The sequence below is a fragment of the Canis lupus genome, chromosome 22, assembly GCF_003254725.2.
Source record: "Canis lupus dingo isolate Sandy chromosome 22, ASM325472v2, whole genome shotgun sequence".
NCBI classification, from domain to species: Eukaryota; Metazoa; Chordata; class Mammalia; order Carnivora; family Canidae; genus Canis; species Canis lupus.
This window is the reverse complement of record NC_064264.1, coordinates 51,260,383-51,282,572: the sequence shown is the minus strand read 5'-3', so window position 1 is coordinate 51,282,572 and position 22,190 is coordinate 51,260,383. Positions and strand designations below refer to the sequence as shown.

The following is a 22,190-nucleotide window of genomic DNA, read 5'->3' as shown; positions in this document are numbered from 1 at the left end:
ATGAATTCTAAAAAAAATATGCACAGCTATATATTTTAGAGATACAAACTGAAATAAACTAGCATTAAATCAAACAATTGAGAGCCATGTTTTAAGATGATTAAACAAGTTGTTAGTTTTTCTAAACAAATTGTTTATGGATTTATTGTTGTTTAAATTACTTTCCATATTGTGTTGTGAAGACTATTTCCACATGGTTTCATCATTTATTGGGAACTTAGATTTTTATATAGTTGTTCTTTCTGAAATTTTCAGATATTTGAAAAAAATTATTCTACATGAAATGCCAATTATTTTTAAATTTCCTTTAAAAAATAAAGTGCTAATATTGGCCTAAAGTGAATGGGTTGTGCCTAGGTTTCTTTTCTAGATGTAACTTAATTAAATATACATAGCGAGAAAATACATTTTAAAACTGTGTGCTTGTGACTTTACTTCCATCCCCCGGGCTATAATATTTTCTGATAGGCGATTTTTTTGTTGTTGTTTAGGAGTTCTGATTTCATTCCGTTTTCTCTCTCCTTCTATTTATGCGTCTGTGTGTATGATGTTTAAATCACTCCTCAAGGGTTCCTTGGTGGGTTTATTATCTCATTGCAAGGCAAGATGCCAGCCCCTGATTGAACTTTTCAGAGAGTGCAGCCCAGAGAGATGTCACCTGGGCCTCAGTATGGTGTTGAAGATTCCAAGATTTCCCTAAACCTGGTCAGCTGGAAGCCTCAGAAGACATCAGATGAGGCTTCTTGTCCCGGTCACTTACCGTGCATGGAAGTAACCATCGATTTTTGGATGGACATCGGCGCCTGAGCCACATAGCGAAATATTTTAAGGGGAAATGCTATCATGTTTAGAAGACTATGATATAAAGACCCCTAACTCCGGGAAACGAACTAGGGGTGGTGGAAGGGGAGGAGGCCGGGGGGTGGGGGTGAATGGGGTGATGGGCACTGAGGGGGGCACTTGACGGGATGAGCACTGGGTGTTATTCTGTATGTTGGCAAATTGAACACCGATAAAAAATAAATTTATTATATAAAAAAAAGAGAAGACTATGATAAATGTCACCCTTACACTCATTATTTTGCAATTTCATCCTCAAGGGTGAACAGTAGTCCGCGTCCTCAGAAGCTATGTCCAGGAAGACCAGGTCACTCACAACCGCACGCGCTCACACACGCACGCACACGAGCCCCGCCTGTGCCCCGCGGGTGCCCAGCTCCAGTGCACTCAGGCCAAGACCACAAGAGGAGCCTGCGGAGGAGAATTAGCTGTTGCTGGGAGACTCACCGCAGGTGGCAGCCGGAGGGAAGGCACCTGCCAGCACTGACCCTCCCGCTCCCCTCCAAGGGCAGCTCAGGCCTGCTTTGCCATTTCCTCCCTCCAGCCGGCTGCAACTCTGATTTAAAAAAAAAAAAAAGAGAGAAATAAAAGAAAAAAAAAGAAAGAAAGAAAATAAGGAGCAAAAAAGACAGAAAAGAAAAAAAAAAAAAAAAAAAGCCGAGAGCCAAAAAGCCCCGACCCCCAGCGGTGGCCCGCAGCCCCGCGCCCGCCGGCAGCAGCGCGCACCTGCACGCCGAGCGCAGAGCGCAGAGCCGCGGCCCCGGCCGGTGGCGCGCGCCGAGGGAGCGCGGGAGGTGAGGGACCGCGTACCCGCGGGTGGGCGCCGCGCCTGGCCCGCCGCCGCCGCCGCCTCCGCCGCCGCGCCCGCGGCACCATGACCGCTGCGAGCTCTGGGGTTACAGGTTGGTCGCGGCCGCCCGAGGCCCGGGCGCGCGCCGGTGGCCCTCGCCGGGCGGGGGCGGGGGGCGGACGGGGCGCTCCTGCGGCCGCGGGGAGGGGGAGATGGGCGGGGGCCGGGCGGCCGCGAGGCGCCTCTGCGCCCCTGCGGCGGGATGCGCCTTCCCCGCCCGGGCCCTGGGCAGCGCTCGGGTGGGCGCCCGAGCCAGGGCCGCGGGGTGCGGGCCTGCCCCGCTGGGCACCGGGGGCAGGTGGCCCGGGATGCGGCGGCCTCTCGGCACGTGAGGGCGGGCCACGCGGCGGGGGGGGGGGGGGGGCGGGGAGGCAGCCCTGCTCCCGCAGGTCCCCCCGGGGGGCCGGGGCCTTGCCCACCCCACCCCGCTCCTGCGGCTTGCTCTGTGCTTCGGAGCCCTCATTTTATTAATGGGCCTGGTTGAGCAGCTGTCATTAGGGTGGCCACACAGGCAGCAAAGCAGTGTTCTGCCAAAGCAACAGCGTTTTGTCACTGAGCCCTTAAGAGCTGGCTCGGATCTTAAGATGGGCCCAGGGCCCTGAACAAGGAAGAGGGTGTCCCTCTGATTCAGAATTTTTTCCCTAAGGATGGCTGATAACTCTGAACTCGGGTCCTTATGATTCTTGAGATACCATAGGATCAATCTTTCAGTTTCGCGCATAATTGTCAGGGAATGTGTTATCAAGGACGCCTACTTGTGCACACGCAGGTTTAGGCCCCTGTTAAGAGTATATAGTCTTCATCTCGTGTGTGTGTATGTGTGTGTGTGTGTGTGTGTGTGTGTGTGTGTAGTCATCAGCTAGGCCCAGATTTCCCTGGTGCTGAAATGGGAGTTGGATACCAGTGACTGTTTGAAAAAGGCCAAGGATGGAGGAGACTAGCAGGGATCAGAAATTAACAGGTGGCTATACTTTGACAGTTTTCTGATTCCCATTTTCATAGCTACAACTGTGATTTGATTGGAAATTAAGTAGGAAAGGACAGGGTGGACTCTGGTGGTTATTCCCAAGGCAAGTAGAAAGCAGCAGTGGCTTTTTACATTCAGAGACCGAGTTTCAGCAGTTCTAAATAACAATCATAGCTTCCTCCATCTCTACAACAAAATCCTGTCTCCTAATTGGTGGGGTTTTGTGCAGTGGGCCTCTCTAGTTTGGATTCTTATTCTTCTGTGGTATCATTTTGACTCAGCTGTGGCTAAAACCAAATGAAGTGAAGGAACAATCAGGCTTGGGAGAAAATTAAAAAGTGAACAGGCTCCTTGCACCCCTTTCCTGTTCACAGAAGACACGACATCGTGGCAAAACAGATGTGCTGTCCCCGAGAAGGACCATGCTAGAACCTCTAAAAACTGAAGACCGGTCATGTCTTGTGAAGTGGCGGTCGTATAGTTACAACGTTAGATATGACTTGAAAGATATTCAAAAGAGGAAAGATGTACTCTAAAAAGAAAAAAAAATCTTCCTCAACATTATATAATTTCCTTGCAGTTTAAAGACCTGAAGGTTTGAGTTGCATTTTCTTCTTCTTTGAGGGTGGTATTGCTTTGAAGTGTGTTCCATTTCCTTCTCTTTCCTGTATTCATTATGTGTGCACGTGCACGTGTGTGCACACACCTGGGCATGCACATACATATTTGTCTTGTCATTTATCAATGATGCTGCTATAATTTCAGAATTTTCATGGCTGTGTAAATTTATCTCAGGGGAAGAGTCACATGTGGATTTCGAGTTTGTGAAGAAAATACATTTATCCACAACATTATATCCTCCTTGTAAGCCAGGCATTGGGCCAGGAGCAGGGGGTTCAGTGAGGAAAAGAGAGCCAGACCCTAAAATCTATCAGGAAAGACAAATATGTAATCACTGGATAGACAAGGAGATGTCTTATTTGGTGGTTTGGGTTTGGAAAATATGACCTTGAACTTAAAAAAAATGATGAATTGTCCCCCCAAAATGGTATCAACATTTTAAAGGTTAACTATCATGGTTATGGTTTTTACTTTCTTCAAAGACCCACACAAGAAGCTTTTACACCTCAGAAGTCTTCATATGCAAACATCAAACCTTTAAAAATTTATCCTTTGAATTTTAAAATAATCAGACATGATAGCAATGACAGAGATGATAGACAAAAGAGAATAAACATCCATAGTCCTAATAACTGAATACAAATGATTATAATATCTATGTATTTGCTATAGTATTTTTAAAACTACATGACTTTGTATAGTTGGAATCATGCTATTGTACAATTTTTATACTGGTCTTCCCATTTAATACTTAGCATAAACATTTTTTCATTCTATACAGTATTCTTACTTAAAAAATTTGAAATAGCTGTATACGACTATGCCCATGAATATAGCCTCACTTCTATGGCCGTACCTCTGGTCATTGGACATTTGTGATTTTCAGTTTTTCATCATTACAAATAATGTCCTGGTAGATAGGGTATAGGGATTTATTTTTATTGATGTTATTTTGTTCATAATAGATTCCAGACAATGATATTCCTGGGTTATCAAAAATATTTGATAATCAAAATTAAATAGAATCTCAAAATTATTATGGATATGCTGAGTTCCACAAAAAATAATATTCGAGTTAATTTTCCAAAGATATAAATTTGAGTAAGATGTTTTATCTGCTTTCTGCAGTAAATCTGCCTTCTTTTTAGTATTTGTGGATTACTTTCCCTCTTTTACAGGAATAAAGGACGATAAAATGATATCTTGGACATATAACCTTTGCAGTATGTAAAGACTTGACCTTTAACAAATTCATCTAAAATCAAGATGATAAAATACACTTCTTGGTGTAAAACTAAAATAAGAATGTTATAAAACTGGTTAAGTGGGGGGGGGGGGAGTAAGTAAAGGCAAGGTCTTTTAGGAATAATGATTTTTGAGCCCAGGAGTCTAATTCTGGTTTTTGCTTCAGTAGCAGACTTCAAATAAATGATCAAAGGGCTTTATATAGTTAGAAACCTGTACCCCACAAGCACAGGGAAGAGAAGTCCATTTGCTTATGGGGTGTGGACTCCGAGGCATTTCTGGTAGATTCAGCACAGATGGAACTGGACAGATGGGATGGATGGGCAGAGTTAAGGTTGAGGCCACAGTTCCCGTTCTACTTGTGTAAGAAATAAGGAACAGAGCTCCAGGCAGAACTCCTTCATCTGAAGGAGTGAAGTCTAAAGTTGACTTCTAAAGCACCATCTCCATGAGACCCTGGGGCAAGCACAGCCATACCCGATGGAATATGTTCCAAGGACAGGGACTGACCCCATTGTCTAGAGAAAGGCACAGGACTGGGGCTCCCAGGGAGAGAGTCAGGAGTTGAGAAGACCAAAGATCAACATACCATGGCCAAGGAAAGCGAGTCTGCAGAGACCAAGAGTGGGACTTCTCTCCAATTATGCAAAGGAAAGAGGAGGAAAGACTTTATTTGGAGCAGGATGATATGTCTGGAAGACAGCCAACAGAGACACACAAAGAAATGCTCTTCCTGACAGGGAGATCAGAGCAAATGGAGCACAAGCCACATTCTAAGTGAAATATAATCACTGTTTTCTTTTAGATGAAAACAAATAACCCAAATATGCAGATGGAGATGGGTTATAATGGACCAGGAAAGACTAACAGAAAGTAGCTAACATGTTGTTATAGCCTAGTGAACACTTTGCATCTGAAAAACTGAAATAGGAAAAACATCCCATCAGTATTCCAATCAAGACCTGGTGGGCAAAATGGGTGAAGGGGGTCAGATGTATAAACTTTCAGTTGTGAAATAAATAACTCATGGGATGTAACGTACAGCATGGTGACTGTAGTTAATAATACTGTGTTGCATATTTGAAAGTTCCTCAGTAAGATCTTAAAAGTTCCCATGACTAGAAAAAAATTGTAAACTATGTTGATGGATGTTAACTAGACTTAGTGTGGTGATCATTACAACAAAAAGAAAAAAGAAATACAAATGTTTATCTACCTACAAAGGGAACATTTAGATTGCCCTCCTATACTCTTTCCAAAATTAAATCAAGTGGCAAGCAGTAAAATAATACCCTGAAATTGTATAATTCTGAAAAATACCAGAATACAATTCTCATAAGATATTAAATGTGGCTCAGAAATGAAATAGAAAAAAAAGATGAAGGCATACATATTAGGCAAGTGAAAGAAAAGGTGAAAGAGAAGAATGTAAATAACAGTTGTTTGAAAAGTGATTAGATGAGAATAAAGGACCTTGAAGCAATAAAAGTTAGTATCTTTAATAAGGTTATAATTTCAAGTCGTCTGGCGATACCAGTGATAACAGCAATATAATCATTTTACCCCAAAGTATTCTTATGTGTGTCTATTTTAGGAGACATGGTCCCTAGATGCAGTGTTTTCTCAAGGGTTCTGTGACCTACAATGGGATGAAAATCATCATGTCAGCTTAGGAAATAAAGAAAAGAACCCAACAGAACTAGAGAGGACAGGAAGGAGGAGGCTAGCATTGAAAAAATCGTGGGTGAATTCATTATAAAATAGGAAAGCTTTAGACGTGATAGATAAAAACTTAAGAGACATAGTGTTCCAGTCTTTGAGGCTTATTCATCCACCTGTGGATAGCTCGGACTGAAGAATGAGATCAAGAAGAAGGAGAAAAATAACACTGAGGATCAGTGAAGGAGAGTGTTGGAGAAATTGGGTGTGCAATCCTAAGGATGAGTGACTGGAACCAGACTATCATGGTGGAAGCTGAGAAGTGAATGGTAGATTTATCAACAGAACAAATGCTAACAGATCCTGGTGATCAAGCCAACAGAAGGAAAGGGAGAGTATGGGGAGGGTGCAGGTGGAAAACAAATCCAGGATTTCAAGCTCATGTGATTGACTGGGGGCGTATTTGTTTGTATTTACTACGCCTAGAGAGAACTAATTACTTCTTTATCTTTCAGGGAGCAGTATCTATTGGTTAAATCATTTGCTTCATTATTTTTTTAAAATCTGCTCTTCTATCTTATAATTATGAAATCCATAGGTCAGCTTCATGGATCACTTCCAGAGTAGAGAAAGGATTTTTAAAAATTACTATTTCTAAAAAGGATAATTACAGAAGCCTATATCAGACAACATACAAGTCAGTGATGGCTTTAGATACTATTAAATATATATCACAAAAGTTGAGGTTAAAAAATCCTGGCTAGTGTAAAATTGGAAGAAGAATCCTCAAATAGTTAAGGAAGTTAAGGAAACTTACTTAGCTATGCCTCCCAGGAGCTAGAACACAGAGATTAAGACGAATATTGTGAATAGGGGATTTAAATTTTTAGAAATAGGCCTTGTTGGATTTGGAAACACCTTTTGCTGAATGAGTCTTTACATTTCTCTCAATTTGGTATGTCAATACTTCATAAAGAAAAATATATTAAACCCCGGGGAAGCTCAAAACAATTTTCTGTTTATTAAGTAAAAATCAAAGAAATTTAAAAACTCAATTAGTTGAACTAGACAATTTGGTTTTGCTTTCTTTGTTTCTAGAAATGAATAGCCATTTTCAACGTATATCCTAGACTAGAACATTGTAGGAGAAAAGCCAAGTAAAAGATTTCTTAGTTATGTTCTCGTAAGACAAAAACCAAAATCCTATTCTTGTATATAAGAAAGTATATTCCATATAGTTATTTTTTTAGTAAATTCTGAAGGTCTCTGAGGAAAACTTAAGAATCGAATATACTGGGTGTACATAGTTATAAATCAAAATTTTTGTCTCAGAATTCTATTTTGCCTCCACTTTTTAGAACTAGTCTCTCTTATTTTTATCCCCAAGCAACCAGTCTTGACTCTGAACTATAAACTCTGGAGGTGTTAAAATGCTCTTCTGAGCCTCTAGATCAGTGACCTCATCACTAATTGGGACCACTTATGGGAGAGTGTGTTAGAATTGTCTGGGAAGGGTTTTTTTTTTTTTAAATACCATTTCCCCATAGAACACCCCAAAAGGTTCTGACTTAGTATGCCTGATGTGAAGGATGCCTGGGGTGTAGAATGTTTAAGAACCTCCCTGGATGATTCAAAGGCTCAGAAGTCTTTGGAAACTACTATGTGGAAACCTTTCACCTTCTTTGTCCAAACTTTATAGATTTTTATTATCAAATCAAATAACCACAAACAAAAAAAATAGGTAACTCCTTTTGAACTGCCATCCTCTTTAAGAACAGTATGGTAAAGTTTTGAAAACCACTATTTTAAACCATCCATTTTCTTTGTCCTTTGCAGATTCATTACAAGATTAAGCATAAGCAACCACAATAAAGATAGATAATCTCCTTTTCTGATTTTTCATAATATTTAAATGATAATAGCAGTTTATCAAAATTAAATGCCTGTCACTGAACTCTTGGTAGATGAAAACACCCAGAGCCCTGCCGCCATGTGGAGAATGAGAGAACCTCTTTAGGACTATTTGGAGATTAAGAAATGTGACCTTCTCGTAGTGGTGATTTCTTTCTTTGGTGATTTCTTTCTCTCTCTCTCTTTTTTTTTTTTTTGTTTGAAGATTTTATTTATTTATTAGAGATAGAGAACACAAGCAAGGGAAGGGGCAGAGGGTGAGGGGTAAGCAAGCTCCCCGTTGAGCAGGGAGCCCAATGTGGGACTTGATCCTAGAACCTGGGATGGTGACCTAAGCCTAAGGCAGACTCTTAATGGGCTGGGCCACCCGGTGTCCCCCTCAGGTGTTTCTAACTCTGACATTCTTTTACTAAAATTTTCTTATACCTATACCGTACCTAGAATAAGTCACAAAATTATAAATGTATATCCTTTCTAAAGTTGGAGTGAATGGCAAGGACTTGTTAAGAGCATTGATTGGATTTTCTGAGTAAAGGCTGGAGAGAGGCTTATTGCCTCAATTTTTACAATACAGTGATTAGGTGACACAAATACAGCCTTGCATCCTCTCCTGTTGCTGGGCCAGTTTAGTTTGGGATGCAGGGTATAACAGCAAAGGGGTGCTGGGTCATCCTAGTCTATCCTGAATTGCTTTCCAAATCCAGTGATCTTTAAAGGTCAAAGAAAATGCAATTGTCACAATTAAAAATGAAACAAAACAGAATTCTTATTCTTAGTGAAGTCATGAGAGTTTTGAAGCATTCGTAGAAAGAACCAGAAAAAAAAGTAATATGCTGTTTTTCTTTGGGATTTGGGGAGCAGAGTCAGTATAAAAAGTGGGGCACCATTTTCTGGTTTTAATCAGTGCGCTGACAAAAGGAACAGAGAAAGAAAGAGCTGGGTTTAGAGGTGGCCTTTTGAAATGTTTCACTTCCTCTGCTTGGTGTCCCAACTTGGGTGGCCCCTGCAGTCCTGCTGAGACTGGACCATGCATATAACACTCTGTTTTTACAGGGCTACATCCTGATTTAGCAAAGGCCAAGTTGTAGATGAGTAAGCACCCAAATGAAAAGTGCATTTGGAGAGAGTCCGAGAGAGCTTGCTGCTGTGACCCCAGCAGTCAACATTTCAATGATGGCTTAGCTCTCCTGCTAAAGTGATGTGCTCTGCTGACTGCTGGATCAGACATAAAACTCAGGCTACTTTGAGAGAGGAGACAACAGAGCCACCTGCCTTTTCTGCAAGCAGAAGCCCTATTAGAGGGAAAGATGTGACTGGCCCATAAAATGCATGAGCAAAGGGGACTGATGACAGGCTTGCTTGAGAGTGGCCTGTGATGACTGACCTTGCAGCTCTAGGGGCAGCCATGCTCAAATTTGGTTTCACTACTCAGACATGGAGGAGGCAAGAATTGGAGAATCTCCATCCTTGATCTCTGGGAAAGATGATTCTAGTCACCAAGCCTTGGAAAAGTCAGACTGAAAGAGAGCTGAAGATCATGGGGGTAAAGATCAGAAAGTGACCTTGGGCAGGGCACTTCCACCATCTCTCTCAGTTTAACCTATTAAATAGGAGTAACAGAACACCTGCCTTACTGGGGCAGGGCAAGAAGTAAGCAAGATAATCCATGCAAAGCTCTTAGCCTCACACATCATAACATCATAAACTCTCAACAAATGTTTGGTGTAATTTGTGCACACTTCACAATTAATTATTTTCACATTGTATTATTTTAAAGAAGTCACAAATGAATTTTATCACTGTTACAAAACGTTTGAAATTTACAAAAGTTCTTGAAGTTCAGATTGCCTAGATTCAAACTTGTTTCCAACTCATATGGATTTGGCAAGTTTGCCTCAGACTTTGTAATCTGTACAATGGAGATAATACGAAAAACTACTTCAGAGAAACTAAGGCCTTGGAATTGTGCCTGGCACAGAGCCAACTTTCCATAAATATTTGATTTCATCTTTCAAGTGGAGAGAACAAAAGAGAATACCGAATGCTTAAGGCTTGATTCTTTTCTAATATTATATACAGTGGTTTATGGACTATGACCCTACCCTAAGAATTGATCACATGCATAAAATTAGGAGCTGCGTCAAGAGTGTGAGAATAGATTTTGTTATTGGAAGTTTCTTGGGATGGAATGTATTGCAACTCCAGATGGTGCAAGAATCCTATCTGCAAACTTCACAAAATGTAGTAATTCTCTCTGAGAACATCCATACAGCAGCCAGCCACCTCTCAGGATGGTCCAATGGATTATTATTAGAAACTTTCAGATTAAACAGCTACTACTTGCTAACTTCTGATTGATAGCTTCCATTTAGTTTGGATTTTCCTTGCTGCAAGAACAACCACTACAAAACAATATCACAACCTTGATTGTGTTCTGAGTTGTGGATTTTGAGTATGGCAGAAGGACTTCATTTAAGAAGTGTATTCTCTGCAGAATGCATTTACTCTTTTGCCCAGGTGTCATTAGTGGGATCTAGTTTCTATTTTCACATTCTTAGCATATTCAGTCAACTAATTCATGAGACTAGGGGTGCCTGGGTGGCTCAGTTGGTTAAGTCTCCAACTGTTGATTTCAGCTCAGGTCATGATTTCAGGGTCATGAAATTGAGCCCTGAATCCCGCTTGTGCTGGGTGTGCAGTCTACTTGAGATTCTCTCACTCCCTCTGCCCCTCCCCTCATTGCACTCAGATGGGTATGTGCTCACTCTCTAAACAAAAGAAAAGAAAAAAGAATTTATAAGACTTAAACTCTAGGAAATTAAGAAATCTGCCATCTGTAGGAAATTAAGACAGCTGTCTGTTTCCTATGAGATGTAAGATTATCAAATGAGAGTTGGTAAATGCTTTTTTTCTCATTTTTTTTTGAAATTTAGAGAAAAGATGATAAAAGCATAATAGAACATTTCTAGAAATCACCCTCGAGGAAAAAGACTGGATAATGAATAATGACTTCAGAAACCTGAAAATGACATTTAGATAGATTCAATGAGACTTTTTAAAATTCTTGCCAGGAAAAAAAAAAACCCACATTTTTATAAACGTGTGACTCGAATGAACCATAAAATGAATCATATAATACAAATGGATTAAGAAAATAGAAATAGAAAAAATAGAAATGTCTGCACTATTTTCACAAAAAATAATTGATGCCAAGAGAGTTTATAATCACTAGGTTGTATGATGAGACTATGTTGAAAAAGTAGTTTTCTTTTTATTACCACTCTTACAGTTAATTTTAAATTTAATAGTTCTGTAAGCCACATTGTCTTGGTTAATATCTATCCCTGACTCACCTCTGTGCCTAAACTCCCTCATCTGTGAAATGGTCCTTGTAAGAATGGAATGACATGATGCACGATGTACTTAGAACAAGGCCTGCTACCTGGCAAACCCTCAGTAAACATTGTTGGAAGGAGTCTGTTTTTACATGGCAGTTGATGGATTTTGAGAGGAAATCTACTGATGACCTCATAATCCTTATCTTCCAAATCATTTCATCACACTATTGTGGGGTTTTTTTTTCCTGTAGATTTCTGTGTGTGTGTGTGTGTGTATGTATGTATGTATATATGTGTGTTTGAGGATTGTTTTCTTCTTTGTAAAGCATTCAGACTGGAAAGTATACATTCAGCTTCATATCAAATTATGTCTGTAATACTTTTCCTGAAACAGTTTTGATTATTAAGATCAAAGGCAATTATTGAGCACCACTAAGCAAGGGATGCTGGGCCGTTGGAGTATGGGTGGGAAAGTGCTACGTATGAGGCTACAGAGGCTATAAGGGGTGAGCTCACAGAGGTGGCCGTGGATTGCTGAGACAGTCCAGAACACTGATCTTTGACCTTTGTTTCCCAAAGCAGAGAACCAAGAACCTAGTTCTGGGCTTGCTGAACTAGGGAGGAGTTTCAGCCATTCAAGATGGAATGAGAGGACACTCAGCTGGCAGAGGAGGTGCAGTGGGGCTCCACTGTGTCCTGGGATCAGAGGAAGGATGAGTGGACAGGGTGGATAAGCATGAGGCAGGGCAGATTTTGGATCACAGGAAAAAAAAAGACCAAAATAGCGGGGTTTGTTCCCTAATTCAAGCATGGCATAAAATGCGTGATGCTATATTCATTTGTTCTGAATGGACCCCTTCTGTTGGGAAGGAAATTTGGCCAGCCAAAATGTAGAGTCTGTATTTACAGAAATAATGGCATTTGGCAGTTCCAGCATCAGGAATAAACATCCCCTTTGTCTTCAAACTGTTATTATGATGTGCTGAAGTACAACGGAATATTTAAATATGCATATGGAAAAAGGCAGAAAACTTGTTCAAATATGGATATCAGTGGTTTGTTGTTTCGGGTTCTGCAGCCATTTAAACAAAACAACAACAAAAAAGAGAAATAGAGATACTTGAAATAAGAAATAAGATTGTAATGCTCAAAAATTTTGATAACATCAAATTCAGTTGTCTTCCAAAATATGTGGTGATACCTTTCTCACCTGCAAATTCAATGTTGATACCTAATCTAGAAAGATGTGTTTTTATCTGTTTACCTGGCAAGGCCTTGCACATATAATGATGTAAATGAACTTAAGAGACAAGAAAGACAAGGAAAGGCAGATGTTTGAAGGTAGTGTTTATTTACAGTTAGGATTTTTTATGCATGCATATTTATTGACAGAGTAAGATGTTCATAAGCTACTCCTAAATGAAGGAAAAAACCAGCTGGTTACAAGACAGTGTTTATGCAGCCATTTTAAAATAAATATATGCATGGAAAAATATATATGGAAAAGAAAATAGTAGAGGTACCGTCCATATGCCATTGGAGAATAAGTGCCCCAGCTAAAGAAGTGTCATGAGGAGAGGGAGTATATTCGATTATTGCTCTGTCTGCAGCACTTTGCCCTGGGGCTACCACAATATATGCACTCAACAGATACTTTGCAAAAACAATTGAGTTCTTAGAAGTGGAATTCCGGATGGCTTTCACTTTGTTCCTCATTTTGTTTTTATGTTTTTTTTTTCATAATTATCCTGCATTGCTTGTGTAATGAAAATAAAATATTTTTTTTCATTTAATTTAAGATGTAGGTATATGAGATCTAGGAAGAGACCAGTAGTCAGCTGTCCTGGCTTGTCACGTGAATCTCATCATGTCTGACAGTGCATATACAGGTGCATGTTGGGAATCAACTGTTAAATAAATACCCCTTGCCCAGGGAGGTAGTGTAGAACTAGCAGTAAGTAGTGAAAAAATAAGAATACCATTAGATGGGATTTGAAGGATGAGTATGCATTGGCGAGAGGTTCTCTTTAATTAATCAGCTGTTCTGCCTTTAATTAAACATGTTGTTGCCTGTGTCAAGAGCACAGGGCTTTGGAATTCTAGGAGAAAAGAGACCAAGTATGTTTTGTTACTGCTAAATTCATATCAACTAACACAATAGTTGGATCAATTTTTTTTGAATGAATGCATGTTATGCAAGCATGGATGAATGAGAAACTTCTGCTATCAACGAAGGCTCCTCTTCCAAAGACCTGACAATAAAGCTTGGGGTGAGGAGCCCAAAGGATAGTATTGAACATTTTGTTTTCTTAATTTCCTTTTAAAAACTCTGCATGAGTTAAGCTAGGGGATATAAAGAACTGATGTGGGATTGGTAGCAGACCACGAAGAGGACACAGCTGGAATAAAGGATCGGAAGTTACCGAGAAATTGTGTAAGGGGTGATGGGACGCTTAGCTAGTTCAAGTGGAGCGTGTAGGTTTGAGTATGACTGGAAATCCAAGTAAAACTGGGTAGGGCAGAGTGTCTTTACAACACAAAGTCACAAAGGCAGGCAGTCTGTGAGTTCCAAATGCCTTTGCTATTCCTGGTGTGTACCCAGCATATGTCACAATGCCTAATACCGAAGTAGATATGCCGTCTCTTCTGTGTGAATGAATGAATGATAAACGAAGGGATAGGCTGAAGTTTTCTGTGTTATAGGAGAGATCAGATCAATGTTCTGGGAAGTTGATTTCTGATAAAAAGGACAGGACATATTAGAAAGCTTGATGTTGGTGGCAATCCAGACCCGAAGTCCATGGCTGAGCAAGGATTCTAGTAATGGGGGCTTAGGCAGAAGGCCATGTTCATGAGGACACAGAATCTATGTAGTCCTTCTGCACATGTGAGCATCTGCACTCAAGGACCCGAAGAGCTCAGGGCAGTAGGATCTGAGAATTGAGAGGAAAGGGTGAAGGAGAATGCCGGACTGATAACCACCTGTCCTGTTGAGTTTCAAATGGTGATGGTGCTGGTACGGCCTGTATCTGAGGGTGAAGCAGCAGTGTAGATGGACAAGTCAGGAGCCAGACGCCAACAGATGGTGATGGAAACTGTAGGAACAGATGCTCATTTAAGGGATTAAGTACAGAGGACAGACCCAAGGGACAACAGGTAAAGGACATACTGTAAACCATCATTTAGAAGATAGAAGATTCAAAAGAGTTTAATGCAAACCCAAGAGGGTTACAAGGAGAAGAAATGACCCTAAGTGTTGCAAGCACTTCACAATTAAAGAAAACTGAGTATATTAATTGCAGTTGGTCAAGTGAGAACTGGAATGTCCTAAGGAAAGTGTATGCTGATAGAAGTAAAACGTTGCTATCACAGAGTATAAAACTGGATTGTAACCATATAAAAGGGAGCAGTGAACCAAAATATCTTTTCTCTTGGCGTTGCCATTAGCTGTTTCCAAGTAAAAGATTTATCAATGAATATACTATAACTGTGTAGCCTTCTCCCATTATTGAGCCATTTAAATAGCAACTACTTTAAATAAGGGTGGAAAAACTACTGGAAGCCTTGCTTTTTAAATTTAGTGTACTGCCTTATGAAGCGCACTTCTGTAAACAGAAAAAAAATATATTGGGTTATAAATACATCATAGTGATAAGGCTACGATACACAGAAGCAATTTCCTATCAAAATAGTCAGCTTTCCTAGGATACTTAAATATCCCTGCTAGTCTTTATCAGGGGAATAATAGGTTTGCTGTACTCAGTTTTATTGATTCAACATGAATGAATGTGTAAAATCATATTTCTGTGTAGAAAGGAAAATTTTTATAATCAACTGCCTCAAATTAATTTTGAGTTCTTCATATGTAATTTGAATTTACTTTACTACTTGGGTGCTTAACATAATGTTTAATATTATTGAATCAGCCAAGATTTCAGTGATTCAGGAGCAAGTTGTTGAGTTTTAGTGTATGTGTGTATTAACTAGGTTCCATGGAAGTTTGAACACATAGTTTTCTTGGGCACTGTTTAATTTGGTGGCATTTTCACAGTAGGTAAAATTAGGGTCAAAGTGTATGACAATATTATTCATCATGTGTGATTTTGGTGGGTCAAAATAGCTAGCATAGGGATTTAATAAAAAATAATTCTGGATGTCTACTTCTTTAGATAAACAAAACCATAATCAAAAATCGGCTTTGCTTCAATTGGGATTTTTATAATAAAAGGGGCATGGGATTCATATATGAAGGTATAACATTCATATATCAAAAATTTTTCAGACTATAACTTATGGCCAGATCATAAGAGCAATAAATGGCCATTGATGAGTCTCTTCACTGGCACAGCGAAAAAGGTATTATGGTTGGTGGCTAGGTCTATAAAATGTCCTTGTATCATCTTTGAACAACTTTGTACAACCAGTCTTTATTTCCTTTGTATTGTATCATTTTTGAAGGATTTCTAAAAGATTCTGTATCCCATTTTCATATACATAGGAGACTGTCATTCAAGAAGCATCCCAAATTGAGGCCACCAGATGTTTCCCTCCATAGTAAATCAGAGAATAAGCATAATTTGAATATTCTGCATATATTTACATATCGATGTCAAGAGTCCCTAACTCCAATTATGTAAAATAAAATTAATTAGTGCAGCCTACTGCAAAGCCCATATTCAAATCCAATATTCTGGGTAAGATAGTGTAGAAACACCTACCACATCTTAAAGCCAATTAGCTTGATTTCTTCTGGGAATCAGAGGGCTGGGCAGACACACCTACCTAGGTACCTCAAGGAGAGCCTGGACATAGAAGGAGGCACCCAAACACAGAGAATCAAAGTCCAAGCTGATTTGTTCTGAGCTGCTGGGGCTTGTTCTCTTTCCCGGTGAAAATTGCACCTGCATAAATTTACAGATACTACAAACACATTCTAGTTCTTGCATTCCTTTGAGAACTGAATGGTCCTCATTGTCCTTTGGTTAGAGTTCGGTGTCTAGCCCCAAGTAGCCTCAGGTAGGAGAGCCAGTGCACCTTCATGGTGGCAAAACTACTGTGTTTTCCTGACTTGGCATTTCCACAGCAGTGAGCTGCCCGGACCTCTTCCTTCTCTTTATCTGCCTTGTGAAATTCTGATCAGTCCTCAGAATCCGTTTGGTCCCTGGCAAAAGCTTAGACTTTGTAGTCAGATGTAGATTCTTTTATGATTCAAGTTTGCTGGAGTAGCCTTGGTTGAGTTCTTAACCACCCTGAGGCTGGAATTTCTCAGCTGGCAGGAAAAGACAAGATGTTTTCCTGTCTATTGTCAGTGGTAAAGATTTACGTAAAATACCATTGCTAAGTGTCCCAGATATAGTATATACCCAAAAAACTGTAGCCTTGCTCCTTTCCTTTGAGACTAATCCAGGTGTTAGTCAACTAAATCTGTCTGTGGACTCAGGGTAACCAGAGCCACCTGCCTTTGTGTCTCTTCTCCATTATATCACAAGCAGGCATCTTATCTCTCTGGTGAGATTTAGATTTACTTCAAGGTAACTGGAAGAACTGGAGCAACCCCAGCATTTATAAAAGAAAAAAAAAAAAAGAAAAAAAAAACATTTAGAACAGGTTCTGCCCCATATCCTCTACGTCAAGGACAAAATTGGCAATTCTGTTTGAAACTATCATTGGAAATAGACATTTGTGAGTGTCACATTGAATTAACCCTGGGGGAAATTCTGAGGGAAGATCCTAGTATTTCAAGTGGATCGGTAACCTGGCACAGACCGCCTCTAAGTAGAGACGGCTCTAGGACTCAAAAAATGTTCTACTAATATATATATTCAAAAAGGCAAAGCTATTCTACCCCAGTTAGACTAGACTAGTGCTCTCTACACGGGCAGGCAAACTGTTTAGGCAGTGCACAGGATGATCCATTGGGTTGAGAGGAAAAAAAGCTCAACTTGGATTGATATTTTTATCTTACCCTTTTATAATTTCTTCTTGCATGCGTTTATTATATTCTGTGTAGTAGAACATGTGTATAATTAATGAATGCATATGGATACACGGGGGACTCCGTTTTTGAAGTGCTCAGGGTAAAGATGGTTTAGGTGACTAACAGAACTGCTTTTCTTCCTCCAGACTGCAGTTTTGTACTTGCTCACCAAAGCTAACTTCAGCATGCTCAAAAGGAAGCAGAGCTCCAGGGTGGAGGCCCAGCCAGTTACTGACTTTGGTCCCGACGAATCTCTGTCCGACAACGCTGACATACTCTGGATTAATAAGCCAGTAAGTTTCTTTTTTGAAGAGTGGAGAAGCACATGCTGATATAAAGGAAATTTGATACATATAATTCAAAAATCACATCCCTTTGGCTTTGAAATGACTGTTTGAGGTGCAGTAGAATATGGATGAGTCTCAGAGTCTGGAAGTGGAGAATAATTCAGATGAAATAAAGAGGTACCACCGGGAGTTATTCACATAGGAAGGTCTGCTAGGTGGTCTGCTCCCTCCTTCCCCCCACTGCACATGCTGTTCTCAGAGTCATGCCATGCAGTGATAATGCCACTTCGCAGACTGATCCAAAGCTGGAGTCCCAGATGAGTAATCTGTTCTATCATGTTTCCTTTACTTAGAGATCTGAGCATGCACAAATGTGTGAGGCGATAATCAAATGTTTGGAATGAAAGGTCACCTCCTGAGTCACAAGGTTTGAGTAAAAGTAAAAGTTAATGAGATAGTGGATAGTGTCTCTGAAGAATTCTGGCACCTTCTCTGCCTGATGAAGCTAATGAGAACTTGAGGCGAACATCTAGGACAGTATCACTGAACAGAGAGCGTAGCAGCCAGAAGGTGGGATGGCATGTCCACAGGTCTTGGAAGCTCAGCCCTACCACAGCGGATGGGCTCCACTTCAGGACCAAACACACAGCAGAGGCTGAAGTAAGGAAATGAACTGCTACCCTCACACTCATGGTCTTTCCCTTGACCAGGATAAAGATCACCTGCCCATGTTCCTGGCCCTTTGCGGTCTTCTCCATCCATTCTGCCTTTCAGACTATGTGTCCAGCATGCTCACATTTCTTCCTGCATTCCCGTTTCTGTTCACATTGCCCTTCTGTACAGTCATTGAAACATCTCTCTTACCTACATTGCAAATTAAAATGTGTTAGCAGTACAATGAGGACTTTTTATAATCTGGCTCTAAACGCCAGCAGAGCAACTGTGCTTTCCTGGATCTGCACACTGGCCACTTGAGCCTCATCAGCGTCTTCCCGTTCCTCCAAGACATCCAGCCAGTTCACGTTGCTTCCCTGCCCAGAGGCCTTCCCCAGCCTCTGATGAGTCAAGTCCTCCTGACCCATTAAGGGCTGGCTCAAATGTCAGCCCACTCCTGTCAGCCTCTGAATGGTTCCTCATTTAACCCTCTCCACAACATGCAGAATGAACCTCTTCTCTTTCCACTTTTCCTATTTTTACATTTGTATGTAAGTAAAAATCTGTTACATATAAATATAAATGTATATTATGCATATCAGACTGCTAAGTAGTGATGAGTCAGAAGCATATTTAACATATTTGTGGCCCCAGAGCCCTACATAATTTCTTACCCATAGTAGGTCTGTCATTCATGTTTAGAAAATGGATCAAGATGGAAAATAAAGCATTCACTAACTTTTTCTGAGTGCCCACCAAATATAAGGCTTTCTGAGAACCTCCAAGAGGTACCATTATAGATATAGCCATGGAAGCAGTAACTAAAATGATTAATGTTTAATTAGGATTCTTTCTTTAAATTCAAAATAGATTTGTTGTGGAAGAGCCCATCTTTTGAAGCTCTTTTGTGTAATTAGATCCTTTGTGTTGGAGATCCAGATCAAGCTAAATTTGCACTTTATTGAAGGTCTTCCAAATTGCATGAAAAGTGCATCAACCCTTAAAATGAATTGAGTCATCAGTGACTTACATGGTATAGAATTAATGACATTATGTCTTCATGCAAATATTATAACTGTCAGATTAATATTATAACCCACTCACTAGCCTACAAGTGTCTGAATCTCCTCAAAGTTCTTGACAGTCTTCAATTTTTCATCATGAATGCTTCTAGCTTGCACAGCTGAGAAGACATATACCATGAAACTGTGACATCTCTTTCAGGGGGAGTATAATGTTAGAGGATTAATACGACTGCAGATATATCCAGCATAATCAATAAATAACACATTTAAATTATGTTTAAGAAAAAAATAAATTATGTTTAAGAATTGTGTTCTAATTAACTAGTAATATAAATTTTGTGGGGGTAGCATGCAGATGCCATTTACTAATTTTTTAGCTTAGGTGTTAGTTTTTATAATAAAATATTCTACATGAGGGATCGTATTTCTTGCACATACACACGTATATGCACACACACAAACACATGCCTATACATGTTTATCTTTATGTTGAAGTTAAGGAAAATCTTCAGACAACATGTGCACTCTTAGAACTGCACAAACACTTTTTGGGATTTTAGAAAAGCTATCAGGGCTAAATTTCTACAAAATGTTCTCTAAAATGTGGAAGAAAGTCCATTTATTATCTTTTGAGAATGTGGAATGTGGTCAGATTTTTGAAGTATGTTGTTTTATTTGAGAATGCTACATATAACATACAAATGGAAAGAAAGCCTGACACATGGGAAGTGCTATATATCAAGTCATTCTTAAAAACATGGGCAATCCACGAGAATAGGCCACTGTGCTAGCTACCAGGGAAGTTATGGTAAGTATAAGTTTCCAATTCTAGGTGCACCCAATATATAAAAAGTATAAAAGTAATAAATAGCACATAACATTTCTATATAAGTAAGGTACTGACTCTCCTGTTTTAATGGGATCAGAATCTCCTTATGTTGTGGTCCGATGCCTTGGAGAGATCAGAGGCATTGCAGTAGCCTGCCTAAGTTCACAACAAGGCCCTGGCTCTCAATAACTCCAGGAGCACAGAAAAGTCTTAAGAGACTTTTAACCTTCCCATTTTAGTGTGTTCATGTGGAAATTAGGCTGCTTTCAGTATTAAATGATGTAAAATATGTGAAAATATTTAGCACGTTGTATGCACTTAACAGACATAAGTTTCCTACTTTCCCTTCTCCATGCCGGTGAGATATTTTAATTTCAATATCACATTTTCCAAATAGAGTGGTTTATAACACAAGTTTAAGATCTCATTTTATTGTGTCAAAGGATAACTTTGGACCATTTTTTTTTTCAGTGGGTTCACTCTTTGCTGCGCATCTGTGCCATCATCAGTGTCATTTCTGTCTGTATGAACACACCCATGACGTTCGAACACTACCCCCCTCTTCAGTATGTGACTTTTACTCTGGATACTTTACTGATGTTTCTCTACACAGCAGAGATGATAGCAAAAATGCACATCCGGGGTATTGTCAAGGTGAGTGTCCTGTAAACAAAATGCACTAAAAATCTAAATTAGTTTAATAATATTTTCATATTAATTTCAACAAAACAAAACATCTCTTTATCCATACTGAGGTTTTTAAAAATAGGGCATAACTCCAGAATTGGTGAAAATATGATGTATAAGAATATTTAAAACATCAAATAAATTGTGTAAGACACAAAGCCTTGGGATATCCAGGAAGGAGGAAGATAGTCCGACTGGCCAGCTTCATGGCCAGAGTAGGGTCAGTTATGTCACCTACAGGTGAACTCATGGCCCTGGCACTGTGGTTGGCCCAAGCTTGGCACCTGTGAATTTATGGGATGCAGAATAAATGTTATATGATCAAATTACAATGTGACGATATTCAGGATGTCATTAACCTGAAGTGTTCTAAAGATATAAAGGAGTGAAAAGAAAGGACATGATGTGGAAAGCAGGAGTATAAGAAGAGGAAGGTATGGCATGCAATTGGCACTATGGAGAGATAAGAAATAACAAGAAAAAGGAAAAGAAGGAAAAAGCAAAGGAAGAAAAGTTCTGTCAGAGGATATCCCTTCTATATACTACTAACCTTCACACAGAGGATAAAAATATATAGATGATACTGTCTCTCTAAAGTATTTGAAATTATGCTATTTAGGGAGCCATTGGTATAAGGAAATAGCAGTATGGATATAAGGGTTTACAAATGATAGATTTGGCTCAAATCTTAGCTTTCCTTTACTGGCTGTATCAGCATCTCTAGTTACATAATTTTGGTGGTAAAGGGCTTTATTTTGTACTAGGATTTTAAGAATCTAATGAGATGATGCATAACATGAAGTTACTCATGGCTCAGTGATTTTGTTTATATGTAATTCATTGTGTGTTATTCTTAAAAGAGAGGGATCACAGTCAATGCATTACTCTTTTCATTTTTACCTTTTAAAAATCTTTTTATTTTTTTATTCTTAAAATTTATTTATTTTTCATTTTTTATTAAGTTCAGTTGGCCAACATATAGTATAACACCCAGTGCTCATATCATCAAGTACCCTCCTCAGTGCCCATCACCCAGTTACCCCAATCCCCCACTGACCTCCCCTTCCAACCCTTTGTTTGTTCCCCAGAGTTAGGAGTATCTCATGGTTTGTCTCCCTTTCTAATTTTTCCCACTCGGTTCCCCGCCTTTCCCTTATAGTCCCTTTCACTATTTCTTATATTCCACATATGAGTGAAACCATATGATTGTCCTTCTCCAATTGACTTATTTCACTCAGCATAATGCCCTCCAGTTCTATCCACATCAAAGCAAATGGTGGGTATTTGTCTCTTCTGATGG

The 22,190-nt window shown here is 39.7% G+C and overlaps 1 protein-coding gene across 5 annotated transcripts in view; it reads left to right on the top strand.

Annotated features, from left to right (window-relative positions):
• NALCN (sodium leak channel, non-selective) overlaps window positions 1-22,190 on the top strand; it is a 315,576-nt gene that overhangs the window by 2,145 nt on the left and 291,241 nt on the right. For 3 of the 5 annotated variants that reach the window (XM_025441082.3, XM_025441086.3, XM_025441081.3), the window contains exons 2-3: window positions 17,555-17,701; window positions 20,675-20,857. In XM_025441082.3, the coding sequence (XP_025296867.1) occupies window positions 17,555-17,701; window positions 20,675-20,857 (330 nt within the window). Of the gene's footprint in view, window positions 1-1,545; window positions 1,743-17,554; window positions 17,702-20,674; window positions 20,858-22,190 lie in introns of those variants that run through there. The other 2 variants (XM_025441084.3, XM_025441083.3) reach the window with 2 other exon arrangements.